Here is a 16836-nt window from a genome sequence, read left to right as displayed (position 1 = left end):
TTTTTTTGGACCTGTGGGGACAGTAATGAATGTTATGTGGACTTGGTCAGCAAGATCTTGTGGTGCCTGTTGGATGCAGGGTCGTTAGTCTGGGGTGAGAGCAGAAGAAAGACATGCTAAGTGAGATTATAAGTCTGGGAAAGATATCTAAATTCCTTAATATAAGCAGAGGAGTCAGCAGAAAAAGACCCTAAGCATTTCTCTAACTGGGAAAGATTCTGTAGTAAGAATGGAACATGGATTCACACAATGCCCTCTGCACCAGCCACCTCAGGAGGAGAAAGCAGCTCTTGGTTAGGCTGTAGGAGGGTCTGATGAAATCATGTGTTCAAGCACTAACAGGGGAGGAGGGAATGTAGTGGGTGGAGGGACGTTCTGGAGAAGGAGGGGAGGTGGGAGAGCTCTGAGGAGGAAAAGGAGGAGGAACTGCACCTGCAGGAGGAGGGGGTGGGTTTTCAGGAGGAGGACAGAAAGAGGAAGCAGAATTCTGGCCAGAGCATGAAGAGGGTGGGGTTTGGAACTGGCCCCAGTGATGATAACTTGGATGGTGGAACAGGTAGAAGAAAGGGCAGGGCGAGCGTCAAATTCCAAAAAGAAAAGCTTGCAAATGGTTGTGAGTGCCCTTTGGTGGCCATCTTGAGATCTAAAACATTTGGTGCCAAAACCCGAGATGCTGAGGCCAGGCCATGGTTGAATAAAAAACTAGCTGTTTACAGCTTAAGTCTTGGGGGAGTCCCAGTTTAGTAAAATTATGTTAGAGACAGTCCAAAGGAGTTTTGGGGTCCAATGAGCTACTGGTATTTCCCATTAGCCATCCAACTTTACCCAGATAGATGTACAGAAGCCAGAAAAAGGCTTGTGTACACTGGAAAAACAGCGGACAGGCCAAAAGCCAAAATGTCTTTCGACTTGGGGGTCCGGAACAGAAACGGGGGGCTAACTGGAGGCCAGAACGTCTCCACGGCAACCAGAGCTGAAAAGGAACAGATGGGGGGGGGTGTCTGTGGTGCGCGCAATGGACAGACCCCGTCTGAATCAGATGGTAAGATTGGGAATGTCAACAGGAAAAACCCCAGGGAACTTACCATCTGTTGCCGAATAAAGGGAAACGGGATGGAGCAGAACAGAGCAGAACTGAGCAGAATGGAACTTAATCTCCTGGTTCACCTGAGGGAGGGTGTGGACCTCAACTCCTGTGGGGGAAGCCCGAAAAACCTCCTGGGTTTCAGCACCAAATGTAGCTCCGGGGCATAGTTAGTGGCCAAATAAAATCAGACAGAAAGTGTCCGAAGCAAGTTTTATTGGAATTTGGCTCTCGGGTGAAATTCCAGGCCCCCAGCATACAGGTCAGGGTAGGGAGCTGGAGAAAACTGCACATGGCCCCGGGCTGCCCGTGTCTTTATAGGCCGGAATGGGCAGGGGTCCTACTGAGTGACAGGTGGAGATAAGGATCAGTGGAGTTTTCCTGCCTGTTTGATTGGTCTCCCGTGTGGCACGCTGCCTTTGCCTCAGTTGCTCTGCTCTCCCTCATATAGTCGCCCAAATTCCAACTTATCAAGACACTTCCACAATTCCTCTCCACCTGTGAGGCAGCCAAATTATGTGCTTCCAGAAATAATCACTGTGAAATATAGATACTTCCATTCCAAAAGTGAGAGACTGGAAAGAAAGAAAGACAGGTCCCAAGCAAGTTCAGAATCTAGTAAGGAAAATTCCATTTGACTTTAAGGTTGAGATGAGAGAGGTCTTGAAAAATAGTCAAAGAATGGCTTTTCCTGGGTAAGTACCTGGATATCCAAGAAATGAAATATTTCAGAGCACTTGTCCCATGGTAGCTATACAATAACGTAGTCTGTCAACACATCATCTAAGAATTGGTCATCATATTGAAAGTACAAAGGGGGAGACTGTACAGCAGTCTCAGGAACTGCAATGATCCAAGTGTATCCTGGGAGGAAAATATTAGAGAACCGTGGAATTTCCTGAGTGAGTGAAGGTGAATACTGAATAGAGACAGGGAAAACGTTAATGGGATTGTGAGGGAGTGTAAACTGTTTCATTATGGTGGTGGGATGTTAGTGTTCACAAAATGATAACTCTCAACTCCTCTCATTTCAAAGGCATTTAAAACTATGTTAACAAACACTAGGAGGTGGGGAATGAAGATAATTCGGACCACTTTTTCTCCGTTTAGAGACAGTCTATCTATATCCTTAAATGAATGGCTGCTGTTACCTCTTTTCAGGGCTTTTACAAAAAGAAACTCGACTGCAATTCAGGAGAAAGTTGGGTTACCTGAAACAAGGTGCCGGTTGTCCCTTAGATTCACCTTGTACAGCAAACGGATTGCATGCAGATATTAACATGCTTTTTCTCCTGTCCTGCTATAATCTCCATAGGAAAACGACCTACAGTGGCACAGGGTTTTTGCAATACTCCTGTGGGTAGCGACAGTGTTTCAGATCAAAGTGCTGCCTCGCACCCACGTTTCTTCGCACCATTTCTTCACAAAGCTAAGAGCAAGGGGAAAATTCAACTTAACTTTGGAGAAAGGCTGCCCACTGCATCCGCCACTCCAGTGACAACCCCAAGTACTCCCCATGACGGTGGCCCTCCTCGGATTTCGATAACCCGCAGCGAAGGAGAAGGCGAAAAACTGTAAGGTTTGGGAAGGAGGCGACTCCGCCCCTCCAGTCTCCAGCAGTCCACTTCCTAGGGCGAGCGTAGTCCAAGCGACTCTGCTCACTCTCACCTACAGTGCCCTCGCCAGAGCGGCCCTGGCGCTCCCCTCTCTGACCGCAGGCCTGTGCCTACGCCCCGCGCCTTCGACTAGGCTTGGGCACCGAGTTACCACTGAAGCTCTGAGTCATCCCGCTCTGACTCTGAACTGGCATCCCTTAAGAAGCACAGTGAGAATGCGGGACTTGGAACCCGCTCCCAGGCCGGAAGGCGGAGTCGCGCAGCAGGGTCTGGGGGCGGGTCTGGCAGGCGCGGCGTGATGACGCCAGGGGCGCCCGGCGCGTGGTGGCTGCTCCGGCGGCGGTTGTGGTAGTTGCGCAAGCGGCAGCGGCTCCAACGGCTGCCGCTTTCCCGGGGAGCTGACGGCCGAGATGGCTGCAGCTCGGAAGTCGGGCGGAACCTCACGCCTCGCTCCAGTCCCTGGCGCTGAGGCGACTGCCTTTCCCGCCCGACTCCTCCTCGCCCCCGGGGCCAGAGCGCAGGGCAGAGAGAACCCAGGAGGGTCGGAGCTGTAGGTGAGGCGTCAGGACCCCTCCGCGTCCATTGCCCGAACTAAGCCTTGTTCCATCTTCCACTTGTATTTATACCCACTTAAAATCAGGCCTCCCATCGCAGACGTCTGTAATACCTGGTCTGGGAGCTCAGAAATGAGCGGGGAGGGAAAAAGCGAAGGATTATTTTTCCCGTAGATCTTACCTTTGTTAATATTGTAACTGGTAAGTATAAAATAGAAAAAAAGTACAGTTAAAACATTTGCTCTATAATTTGTTAACCTTTAAAATTGAGTTCTTACACTTTGGGAAGATGGGTGTGGGTTTGAAAATGAGATCTACCGGAAACGCAGCTGAGCTAAATACAAACGTTCACAAATGAATGCTTTCAACAGAATCAGTAAATTAGAAAAACTTATCTAACCAATGACGTTTCATGCTACATTATGTAGTGTGATCAAACGTGATCATCCAAACTTTTCAAATTTACCGCTCTTATGAGAAAAAGCCCACATTTTCAGACTGTAAATAGCTGAATCTGCTAAAGATAATAAATAATGCCCCCTATCTGAAATTTTGCAGCCCTGTGAGACTGGCATTTGTGTGAGGCAGTGGAATAAAATTTTTCAGTTCCATGTCCTTCCTAAATAAAAAGCAGAAAATAAGCGGTTATTGTAAATTAACTGGAAGACAAAGTAGAAACTTTGCAAATACCTGCATGTTGTTTTCATAAAGAGATGACATTTTCCAACCATGGAGATGCCAGCCAATTTTCTGCTATTGTATGAAGTTGTTAAAACCGAAAGGAAGAATTGCCTCTTACACATACTGAAGTGCTTTGCATCATCTCATTTGAGGTAATTGGTGTAAGCATTTTGACATTTTTGCTGGGCACAGTGGCACACACCTGTAATCCCAGTGATTTCGGATGCTAAGGCAGGAGGATCAACAGTTCGGGGCCAGCCTCAACCACTTTGAAAGACCCTAAACAACTTAGTGAAAACCCATCTCAAAATTTTAAAAAAATTAAAAGAGCTGGGGATGTAGCTCAGTGGCTAGTGTCCTTGAGTCAGAGGACTGGAAAGTGCGATTAATAAAGATTATTTACCTGCATGGACTCTAACATTTGCTTGGGATCATTTTCTATTCTAGACGCTATTGTATTTTATTGGTTTCATTTAGGGGGGAATTTACTGTCATGCTAGGCAAGTTCTCCACTTCTGAGCTACACCCCAGCCCTATTTTGTGCTATTTTTAGACAGGATCTCACTTAGCTGCCCAGGCTGACCTCAAACTTGTGATCCTCTTGCTTCAGTCTTCCAAGTCATAGGGATTACAGAAAGGCACTACTGCACCTTGTCATAACTCCTGGTCATAACTCCCCCACCCTCAATTGAAGATTCAACCCATGTATCATGCTCCATGTAGAGCTTTTCTTGACTGCTGTTTTGAATTCAATGATTTCTGATCACTTGGTCAAAAGCTAGGGAAGGTTTCATGAGAAAAATGCCAGAATTAAAGAATGTCAACTTATTTCTTTCTACTTATATGCTAATTCTGGACTCATGATCATTATGAAACAGATTGAAATTAAGGACAACATTCTGCATCCCCCATCCTTCTAAAAACTGAAGGGCTGTACCCACCCCAGGCCTGGGGACACCAAGGAAGTTGGGAGTGCAGATTGCCCTCTGCCCCCACCTATCTAGCACAGGCTCACTAGACCTATGTCAGTGTAATACCTCGTTTTGGTTTATAAATTTTTAAGAGTTTCTGTGGGACCAGCAGGGGAAGGATCATAGCTGCTTCTCCCCAGTTTCACGAAATTGCATACAATTTATTTTTTTCTGTTTCCATCCTATTTTGTTATGCATGCAGGTGGTGGAATCCAGCTAGCCAAGATCTAGACAGGGTCTCTGGTCCATTCTGTGAACAATAATTCCTGCCCTGTAGAGAATATTCTAGATAAAGAAATACCCTGCTGACCTGATTCAACATTCCCCACCCAAAGTCATCCTGATTCCTCCTCTTGCCTGTGTCCCTGTCATATCTCATATCAAATGCAGCCCTAGGTTTGTCATAGAAAACAAATCAGAGATGCATTTGAGACACAACTGCCACTCATTTCCTCAGTCTTTGTGTTAATTCCCTCAGTACTATGAAGCACTGCCTTCTTGACCTTTTCCTTGTGTGACATGTGAACATTTGATTTTTCTAATTTTAAGAGCTGTTGTAAAGGAAAGGTTTTATAGGTAAGAAACTTCATCCCCTCTCATTTCTCTTTATGCCTTTTCTCACAAACTTCTCTTATGATGTGGTCATATGCAGCAAGAAGACCAGGGACTGTTGGATCACTAAAAATATCAGCTCTCAGCTCATGAACAAATCTTCACCCAACAGATGTCATTTGAAGTCTCAGTAGTATGGTATATGCCAGAACTGAGACCTGACATCATCACTAACCTCCCAACTGTGAGATCCATGAAGGTAGAAGGTGTATTTTTCAGATTAGAATGTCCTTTTCCTATGGAAAAAAACTGCATGGGTAGCCATAATTTTTGCAAATATTAGTTGGGCTTTTGCAACATATCAGAGCTTGTTCCAGTGCCCTCATGTTCCTTCCTGTGCCATCGATAGTTCTAATGGCTCTTTGTATCTATTGCTTCCCACATTATCAACTGTGGAAACCTTTTCAGAATTTATAACTTTCCTACAGTCTTGCTTGTGAGAAGCAAGACAATAATTTGCATTTTCTGACTCCACATCTAGTGATTTCCCAACTTCTTCCTGTTTTTTTGATCCTGAAAAATAGTCTCAACAGGCTCTCTGCACATGGCTGTGTCAGTTGTTTGTAGCAAAAGGGCAGACTAGGGCAGGAGGCCACATGTGGCAGGATATGTCCTGTACTCAGCTCAACACAATCTTTTTCTAATTTCTATAAAAGTTCCATATAGGCTTGGCTGAGAACCAAGTATGTTCCACCTCTGAAAAATAAGAAATTTAACATCCAGAGGTTTCTAATTGTAACTGATACTGACTGAGATGTTTTGTGGGTGCAGAATAGCTATCACTGCTCATGATCTTTCATTAACTTTCTTAGTTAATAAATGTTTATGCTTGTAATCATCACCAAGTGCTGTCCACATTTTTGGTTCTTTCTGTTCCTTCTACCCTGCTCAGGTCATAGGCCTTAGGTGTGGATGTGGACACATGATGGGGAATACCTGTTGGCATTGCTTAGCATCTCCACACTCAAGATGTCTTCATCAGTAGGATTGACCAGGCATTATCTTGCTTAACTGACCCATGTCTTCCCAAGAGGCTCTGTGGAGAGTTGGAAACTGTCATCTTCCTCCCTTCTCCACATGAGACTATTTAGTGCGCACCTGGCTTGTGTATTTCCTGCATTCTCCCCACCCAAAGTGGACCCTGTTCTTAGGTCTGTGCTGATGTTTATTCCACAGAACTCCAACCAGACAGCAGTTTCATTGTACCTGGGTTGGGAGTTGTTCTCAGGGATGTTTGTAAGTTCTTATCATAGGTGCAAAGTAGCAGCTGCTCAGATGGTTCCACCTCTCCTAAGGGGATCTTTTATAGTGATATTGCTCACCTCAGTGGGTGTTTGCACCAGAGAATAAACCATAGTTCAGTTTAAACAAAAGTTTTGACATTTTAACATTACTGGTTTGCTGCCTCTTTCCCCAGAAAAAGGAAGTTGAAGTATATCTTCCTGTGCAGAGTCTAGAGTAATGCATTTTTTAAAGTGTATTTGTTTCTGATGATTTCTTGAAAGAGAATTGTATTATGCATATGAGCTATTGACCAGCACCAAAGGAAAAGAAGGAATTGATTGTTACAATAGCATTTTTCCTGCTACTGTAAATTTCCATTTCTTTTTTCCTTTAGATTAAAAGTTCCTCTTTCAAGAAGACTTTGGTTTGGGCAGTCTGGGACCCCCACCCTTGGTAGGAGGACTAGCAGGAGCAGTGATGGAGATGTGGGGAAGAAGGGGAAAGATTAGGATGGTTCACTTGCCTGTTGCCCGTTGCTCCAGTGTAGTCTAGGTGGATAGATTCCCAGTGTGGCAGAGAACAGGGTTTCCTGAGGTGTCCCTTGAGTATGGCACAGTCTCTCATGAAGGAATGGGCTTAAGTTTCTCTCTTCAAATGAGGAAAGACTCCTGTGCCCAGGTTCCATCTTGCTGCTGCTTGACTGTTACTGGCCTGATGAAGGTTACGAGAAGCATCAACCTTCGCAGGCTCTCCAGATATATTCTTTGTCCTAAATTTGCACTCCAAGTCAGTTATTTGACTTATGCCATTGTACTTTGAAACCACCTGACAGTAATTGTCGGTGCTGCTGTTATGCACCAAACAGCAACCTTTAAGCCATCTGGATATATATTTTACTTTCACAATTCAGTGGTAATCCTTTCTTCTTTTAGATACTTGGAGTGTTAGGCTATTGAAATTGCAATAAATTCTTGAGATTTTTAGACATTTTAGGTGCTTGTCTGCTTCAGTTTACATGCTTTATTACATCATCTTGTTTGTGTTTACCAAGAATATTACAAGAATATGTAATGTCTAATAAAACAAATATGATGTGAAGTAAAAGTATCTGACTTGGCTTAGCCTAACACTGCCCAATCAGGCATACCCTTTAAACTTTTAATGGTTAAAAATTACTTGGAGTCCTGTTTTCAGTAAACTGAATAACCAATTCATTTGATGGAGACAGTTTTGACTAAGATGGTATGTTTTTATACTAGTTTTCCTTGAAGCTGTTGAGCATTTGGAGACAAAAATTTGAATAAATAGAATATTTATGGATCTCAGTATGAGAGTTGTAAAAAATGACTTGTGAGATCAGTTACTATCACACACTTAGGATAAATTTGATTGTCTTCTTTTAAGACAATTAAGTGGCAGTAAGTCTTTCTAAATAGTGTAAGAGCTGGTTGAGATGATGCTTGGAGTTTGCTATTATATCTTGCCAATTTTGTTTCACAATTGGTAACACAGGGAAAGAGGGATGTTACACAGGCCAGTTGGAATATGTGGATTCTATTACAGGATCAAAAAACATAGTCAAGAGAAACCCCTTGATTTACCCTGGGTCTGAAGTACTTTTGAACTTTAAAATCTTTTAATGTAAGTGATTTGAATGATTTTCCCAGTCACTTTTGTGTCTTATTCTGTTGAAGTTGGTGTTTTGATGGTTTATCAGAATTTGTCAGATTGTTCTGATTTTATAGATAATTATGCTGATTTAGTGGGAGGAGGCTGGGGGATTTTAAAACAGTTCCTTTCAAGTAATGTGGCTAGAGGTTTGAAATATTTTTAAAAAATATTTTAGAGGTTTTGTAGGTAGATGACATAATGCACACTTTACTGGAATGTGATTAAACTTTTAGTACTCTTGTGCTTATTAATTGAGTGAGTTCAATACTACTCCCTCATAGGAACGTTTGTGGGCCCATAATTAGGGTCAAGCCAAATAGTAGTAGTTGTCATGTTGACATTTCAGTTCAGGAACTGACTGGAAGTTCAGATAATCCCTGAAAAGTGTAGATAGAGGTGCATGTGTTCACTCAGTGTTTGTTGTGAGCTAACCACTGGGCTGATCTCTTTAATTATGATCTCGTTCTCCCATTACTCCTAAGAGGTAGGTGCTGTTCTGTTCTTCTAACTACACAGGAGGAGTAGGAGTCACACAGGTGTTGCCATTGCTGTGAAGCATGGAGTCAGGATCTGAAGGCAAACAGTCTGATGTGGAGCCTGTGTCCTTAACTCTTCCTCTAGACTGTCTGACATCTGGACATGCTCAGGGGTTTTTGGGTGTTGTTGAAGTTCAACCCTGCCCAGTGTTGATTTTAAAAGCCAATTGACCAGTCTAGTCCTCAGGAAATCTTCCTGTCCCTCATTCTTTGACTCCCTAGTAGACTCACACCAAGAGTGTTCTTGTGCAGGTTTAGTCTGTGTTTGTTTACCATGGTCACGCTCTAAACACACCAGTTGGTGTTCATAATGGACCATAGATCATGGCCAAATGGGCTGGTGGTTTTAAAAATACTACGTTTAATGTAGGAGAAAAGGTGGGGTGAGTTCACTCCTTCTTGGAGCAGTGGATTTGGGGGCTAAGGTGGGCAGGCCTCAGAGACAGGATGAGTGGTTTTAGGAACTCTCCAGAGTGTTTTGCTCACTTTCTCTCCTTGGAGATACAATCCCAATCCCAGAGATACAATCACTTTCTATAGTTGTTTTGAAATATTTATTACCTTGTGAAGTAACCTTATGTTAAAACCTACTGTTAGTCTCTAATCTGTGGCTTATGGCTAGGATCAGATGTTCAGAAACCTGTACCTGCTATTTAGAAAAAAAAAAAATCCTGGGGGATGGGGAGAGTGAGAATGAGGAGGTAGTGCGTATACCAGCTGAGTGTGTCATTGCTATCAGAGTTCACTTTTGGCTCTCCATACCCAGTTTGTGTGAAGAATGTTACTAGGACCTGAGGATCCTAATGTGTTTTTTATCAAAGTCGAATTAAGTAATTTTGATCAACCTAGTGCTAATGTGTAAACTCCTCAGGAGTTCTAATTGCTTAGTATTGCTTCTGTATCATTGTATGTAGTAGATGTTAAATGAATGCTGGTTAAGTCAGTAAATCTCCATTTTGTTAAATTAATGAAAGTGTATTAGTTTAGGTACTTTATTTCCAGTTTCTTTCAAAACATACCCATAACCACCAACTACTAGAGACAATCAGTTTTTCAGTTGAGTTACAAATAATAAAAATTGAGCTCTTAAATTTTGAATAACAATATAAAAAAGTGAAGCACTTATGACAGCAAAGAATACAAAATCAGTTTGATATCCCTAGTCTTCATCATAACTGCCATGGTCATACATTGTCAGAACCTGTTTCTTGTAAGCTCAGAGTCTGGGTGCTAGGTGAATGTGTTCAGTGATTTTGGTTTTAGAAGTGTTGGGAAGTTGTTAAAAGAGGTGTTTAGGGCTGGGGATATAGCTCAGCTGGTAGTGTGCTTGCCTCATAAGCACAAGGCCCTGGGTTCAATCCCCAGCACCGCAAAAAAAAAAAAAAAAAAAAAAAAGGTGTTTAAAAAGTTCTTCTTTTTTTTTTTTTCTTATTCCCTCTAGGTAGCACTGATTGAAACTAAACTGTACTGTCTTCCCAAAATTCCTAAAGAAATCTTGTCTGCACAGTTTACTATAATGCTGCTGGAGTAAGCAGTGGTTGCTTAATACATTTGAATGCCTAAGATTTCTTCATTAACTTTAATAATCTATAGCTTGCAGTTTAATTTTGTTATAGGTCTTTGGACAATAGTTGGTTTTTTCCCCAAGAAAGATTATTATTTGTTAAAGTGTTCAGCCATTGTGACATGTGGCCTGCAAGCAAACCAATATTTAAATGTAATAAGAGGAAGCCCTGGTGCACTAGTGTGGAAGGTCCTTCAAGCCCTGCAGAGCCTTCTGAATGGCACTTGCCTACTTGTTTGGGTAAATTTCTGTAGAAAATAAGACTACCTCTATAGAGGGGCATGGCCAGCTTCATTTTGGTTATGTGGGAGTTAGTGAAATAGCTGCAAATGGTGTGAGCCCTAAATGCAGTTTCAATTCCTGGAGGGCCTGAGTCTTTGCATTGCTGGTCCTATGAACTTGAGTGAAATTGGTTGAATTTTGGACTAATTTCTTAATCCCTTTCTAAAACTCCTGTTTAGGAAAAAACTATCACAGAAGTATGTGGGACAGGAAAGGGATTTTTAAGGGCACAATGTATATATGTATTAAATTGTGAGCTAAAAGTGATTTACCAAAATAGAGGTTCATAATGTTTGTAGTGTCTTCAGTGCTTTTTCTCAGTTAAAATTTTTATTGGGATGAAGTATCAACATGGAAATTTACAATTTTAACCATTTAAAAGTAGACAATCCAGTGGTTTTTAGTATATTCACAATGATATGCAACCATAACTGCTATGTAATTTCTGAACATGTTTATTGTCCCACAGATAAACTTCATACCCATTAAGTAGTCACTTTTCATTCTCCTTCCTCCTATGAAACCTTTGGCAACCACTAATTTATATCTGGACTTGTCTACTCTGGATGTTTTATGTAAATGAATAGCTTAATAAATAAATAGCATCTGTTCCTATCTAATTCCTTGACTAAGATCAACATATTAATGGGTCTAATGCTCTCATTAATCCCCCCAAATGCTGTATGTAATTAAATGATAATTAAGTGAACATAAGCATTTACTTAAATAGCAGGTATTTCCTTTTTCCAAATGAAGTCCTTTTTGATAATGAAAACTCAGTCCTTGTTGCCCACACCTATCCAATAATGGGTACAAGGTTTTGAGAAAAAGGAAAAAGGAGTTGGGTGTAGTGGTGTACACCTATAATCACAGTGACTTGGAGACTGAGGCAGAGTTGTAAACTAGAGGACTAGCAACTTAGTGAGACCCTGGGTTCAATTCCTAGTACTTCTCCCCACAAACACAGAAAAGAGCGGGTTTGGAGGGAAAGAAGTTATATTGTTAGCAAAGGAGAAACACAGGGTTCTCCTGTCCCAGCTATTATAATTCTGCCAGGGGAGAAGAATGGGTCTTTATTTCTTTTTGGTTGTTTAATTTGTTCTTTTTAGATATAAATTAAGTTTTTTGACATATTGTAATTATATATGGAGTATAACCTATTCTAATTAGGATCCCATTCTTGTGGTTGTACATGATGTGGAGTTTCACAGGTGGTGTAAGGAATGGGTTTTTAAAGAGGGGATTCAAAGGCTATGCTCCAGCTGTGCTCTGTTGGGAGTCATCCATTTGTAGCCATGAGAGATAGCTGTTTCTTGGATCTGCAAATGTTGACCCTGAAGTCTCGATTTCTTCATTCCTCTGGTCTGTTAGCCAAAGGACAGATAACTTGGCCTAGGATGGGAAGAAGGTTAATCTTGTTTTCCCCATAGTTAGGGAAGGGGAAGGGAGAAAAGGAAGGAAAAAACAAGTCAATTTTAAAATAAGTTGCAGTGACAGAGCAGCAAGGGTTGTATGCAAAGCAAGAGTTGGACCAGTTACACTTTAGCTCTGCTTGCTACAGCTGTGGTTTGCTTAGTTTATCATTGTGAGTTGTTCCAACTCCTCCTTTTTCCCTCCTGTTGTCTACCTTTCAGCCAATCTACTCTTCATCAGGGGAGAGGATCAAAATTCAGATCTATGAATGTGCTTTTCTCCAGAAGCAATACACGTGATGGGGGAGAACATATTGAAGGTGGCAAGAAAGGGAGACTCAAAGATAAGCATCTACTCATCTTCCTAGTCACGTGGCAACCTGATGAATTTGACTTCAGGGGGATCATTTCAGATCGTCAGTTTTATCACTTTGTAAGTACAAACTATTTGACTTGCTCCAGGTTCTGCAAACCTGATCATCACATTGAAAGGACACTCCATGTTCTAGGTCCCAGTCAGCACAGCTAATGATGCTGCTGGAAATGAACCCAGGAGTGGGAGTTGAGGTTCTCTGAGGCATCCTGAAGCACCTTAGAAGGTGATGTTGGATCCTGAGAGCTGAGGGCAGGGAGGATCAGACCTGCTGAGTGTCTGAAATATTCCATGACACCTTGATGTGCCAAGTATATTTTAGATAAGGAAACTTTTCCTCTTTAGCAGAGGCGTTTCTATCACTTACAACAATGGGGAAACATCCTCTGAATTGAAGTCACCCCTCAGTTATATCCACACTTGGACTATGTTATTTGAATAAAATCTGCCAACTTCCAGGGTATGCCCAGTTCCCATGGCTGGGATGTGTTCAACATTGGGAACTTTGTTTCTGATACAATGGACTATTTTCAGGTTAGCTTGGAGAGAGAGAGTGATAACCTTGCTTTTTACTCAAGAGAGTGTATCAGGCTGTTATGGGCTGTATCAGGATGGCAGTGGAAGGTAAAGATGCCATGAATGATTACATATATGATAAAAAATAATTTGGGAATACTTGCTGTTTGAGATGTCTTTTTCATTTAGATTTCACTATTGTATTCATGCCCTGCACCCCACCATGGCCAGGTGACTTGTCTTCTCCATAGGGACCAGGCTCTGAAACTAACACCTGTGATGGATTCAAGGGTGCCCTCACCATTCACAGCTGGATTTGCCACTTGCAGGTGGAAAAACAACCTACTGTCATCCTGCCCCCTCATCCAGTTAAATCATGCTGTTCCCTTCAGTGAAGACCATCAATTGCCTCTGTCCTGATTGTATCAAAAACTTATCTTCTACTTTATTTTTTTTTCTCATTTACTCATTGAGCAATATGTATTCATTTTATGCAGTTTTGGAAACATTTCAACTTTTGTTTCCTCTTTAAGGGAGATAATCTGAGAATCTGCTTAGTATAGAGAAGCTAAACTACCTTTTGTATCTACTTTTAATCAGTTTAAATGGGCACAGCAGATGTGAAGCTGCCTGGCAATGGGTGGTTTTTGAGGAAGCTTGGAAATAAGAGAGAAGAAAATTCTGTACAGTCCTGCCGGGTCTGGGCCATAACTGAAGCGAAGGGAGTAGAAGGAACTGTCAAGACAATCTGCTGCAAAGGAAGCAGGTGTTCTGCATTCTGCAATGGCCTTGAGCTCTGGATGGCCATTGCTTTTGCTGATTCCTCAGAAAGAGATTTTCCCCATTTCATTCAGTAAAACTAACAGCAATGGCACCTCAATGAGGCCACAGAGGAGGGTGTTGGGAACTGTGATGGACATGGCATAATCCCAGTTTCTTAATGAGAAGCAGCAGCCAATAGAAGTGGGAAATCAGCCTCCAGTCCAGCAAGGAAGCACATATGCCAGTGAGAAATGGGTAAGGGACCCCTGCAGCTCCAAGAAGGGCCTGCATGTGAACCCAAGTTTTAGGGCTTTCTTTCTTTCTCTCTTCCATTCTCTTCTGGAACTCTAATTATGTGCAGTGAACTTCCTTGTATGTATGTAGCTTGTTAGTGGAAAATCTGAAGATTGGCTCATATTAGGAAGGGATGAGACTTATTTTAACCCATGTAAAGAACCATGACTCAAATACACTCATTTTTAAAATAGAAAGTGAAGAAAAAAACTGAAATTTCACAATCAATTAGCAGAGTGCATTATTTTTCCTTTTTACAAGTCCTATATGAAAAAAGCACCAAGAATCAAAAGTGGAAATGAACAACTTGGTTCAGGTTGACTTTCTAGAGAGCAGTATGCCTCAGTTAAGAATGAAAACCATCATGCAAATAAGCATGTCACAAAGTGGGGTCTTCTGTTTGGAGGTGTAAAGGGGTAAATACAAGCCTGCCAATCATCAAGTCCTGTCTGTCTGTGCCATTTTCTGCAGGGTCAGGAACTCTTGTCAGTGATGAAGGCCAAGACACCTTGAGACCTTTAGTACAGAGGCATTGACAGTATTTGACTTTAACATCAAGAATGCCTCCTCTTGCTTCATGTCAGAAATAAATGTATAGTAATTTTTAAAACAACAGGAAGAGCTTATATACATGGTCATTTAGCATCAACTGAATTTGGCCAGGGCTGGTCTTTCATGTGGGCAGAACTGTAGCTCCCTGTGTGCCCAGTGATCTGAAGACCCTCTCACTCATCTCCCTGATACCCTTATTGTCTCCATTAAATCTGCTTCTTTGGTCAAGTTATTCATCTCAGGTTTTCCACTGAAGTGAACATTATCTCCTTAGGAAGAATAATGTGTTAACATGTTAGCGCCAAGTCCCATGAGCACATGGGGTAACAAAATGCATGAAAATAAACTTTCTGTTTTGAATAGTAAGGGATTAGATAACAATACCATAGCTGATTCTTTAGGGAAACCGAATGGCCTAATTGTTGAAAGTTTGAAATTATAAATGCTGGATACTTATCCTATGGATGAGATGGAAAGCCTGCTCCCCCACTGGCCACTCAACTGAGGTGGTTGAGGTGCCCAAGGGCAGCTTTTCCCTAAAGACTACCTACTCCAGTACCCTTGGAAATAAAGGCTGATTGTCTGCTCATCTGTAGGCAATGTCAGGATAACATGCCTTGTGGATTTTGGAAGGAGATGTATTTTGCAAGGAGAATGCTGAATAAGAGAAGTAGACAGGAAGCTTGTTTTCTGACTTTCTGGTTTCACTGTTACCAGGTACTGTGGACCAAATGGGGGTCTGTGGACTGTCCTGCCCCTGGAGTTCTGATGAGAAGATTCAAAAAGACCAACCCCCCCCACCAAAAAAGAAAGAGAGATTTCTTTGAAAGAGTAAGTAGCAACTATCATTGCAAGGGATAAATAACATTGTGCTGTTAGTCATATCCATGACCACAATGAGTTGTATATATTTTATCTTTTTCCATTTTTTTCCTTTTTTATTTAACAAACAGGGTCTTGCTATGTTGCCCAGGCTGGCCCCATATTCCTGGGCTCAAGTGAGCCTCCCTAATCACTGGGAGCCACCATGCTCAACAGAAACTCCTTCTTGCCAAAAGTTGATTACATCCTTAAATTAATGTACCCCCCCACCCCAAACATCTACCTTTGTGACCATTCTTGCTTGAATCATGCTTATTTAAGGCTATTGCTACAGAAATAGGGGGGCGCAACTTTTGTCTCTTCCCCTGGCCTGCTTGGAGAGCATTTGTGGGGATACTACTGATCTCTAGACACTGGAAACCACACAAATTACATCGTGGGAGGAGCATTAGCTCTAGGCATGGTCAAGTTTGGCATTCCTTGGTATATTTTGGGTCTGTAAGTCCTGAGAGTTTATACACCCAATTGTGGGCATTTGCCATGAAACACCAGGCAATGATTTGAGAGCTCAGTTGGGCTGGTTGTCTGCAGCTGTGGTCACCAGAGAAAGAGACTCACAGAACACCATCCTTTTTTCCCCAAAGGAACTGAACTCACCATAAAACTAAAGACTATTTCTGGACATCTCCTTCTATTAAAACATCCCCATGTCATGGATCTGCTCCAGGCTGAGCCAGTATGTCAACACTCAGGTTTTTTTTTTTTTTTTTTGCGGTGCTGGGGATTGAACCCAGGGCATTGTGCTTGGGAGGCAGGCACTCTACCAACTGAGCTATATCCCCAGCCCAACACTCAGTTTTTCTTAAAAATAAATCAGGTCTCACTTAACCCCCATGAGGCCCACATGATATAAGATGTGTATCCAAAGACAGTCAAACCCATCTTGTGAATAACAAATGACTCTAGAAGGGGTTTTGGTAAGCATTTGAGAGTCAGAGCAATTTGAATTTTGATAATGAAGAAAAAGGTCACAAGTTTACCTGGCAAAAAATCCACAAAGGAAATAGCAAACAAAATCTTCTTAGGCAATCCTCCCTTTTCTCTTCCTTCCTCCCTTTCTTTTTTACCATCCTGGAAGCTGCGGGGATAAGTAGAGAATCATCCACATCTGAAATCTGGGCCTGCCATGTCTTTCTGTATCCTGACTCACTGAGAGGCATCACAGCAAAGTTCCATTTGTGAAAAGGAGGAATGAATTTGAGGTGAGGTGGTGAAATCTGCATGGTTCTGACTGGGCATTAGGAGGTTTT

General features: G+C 42.1%; 1 protein-coding gene across 6 annotated transcripts in view; it reads left to right on the top strand.

Annotated features, from left to right (window-relative positions):
- Window positions 1–3050: 3050 nt before the first annotated feature.
- LOC124983001 (uncharacterized) overlaps window positions 3051–16836 on the top strand; it is a 53703-nt gene continuing 39917 nt past the window's right edge. For 4 of the 6 annotated variants that reach the window (XM_047549845.1, XM_047549843.1, XM_047549841.1 and 1 more), the window contains exons 1-4: window positions 3051–3254; window positions 3966–4087; window positions 12430–12640; window positions 15422–15535. In XM_047549845.1, coding sequence (XP_047405801.1) covers window positions 3984–4087; window positions 12430–12640; window positions 15422–15535 — 429 coding nt within the window. In that variant the 5' untranslated portion in view covers window positions 3051–3254; window positions 3966–3983. Of the gene's footprint in view, window positions 3255–3965; window positions 4088–12429; window positions 12641–15421; window positions 15536–16170; window positions 16281–16836 lie in introns of those variants that run through there. The other 2 variants (XM_047549844.1, XR_007108337.1) reach the window with 2 other exon arrangements.

This window comes from Sciurus carolinensis, chromosome 4 (genome assembly GCF_902686445.1).
Source record: "Sciurus carolinensis chromosome 4, mSciCar1.2, whole genome shotgun sequence".
NCBI lineage: Eukaryota > Metazoa > Chordata > Mammalia > Rodentia > Sciuridae > Sciurus > Sciurus carolinensis.
This window is presented reverse-complemented; position numbering and strand designations above follow the sequence as displayed.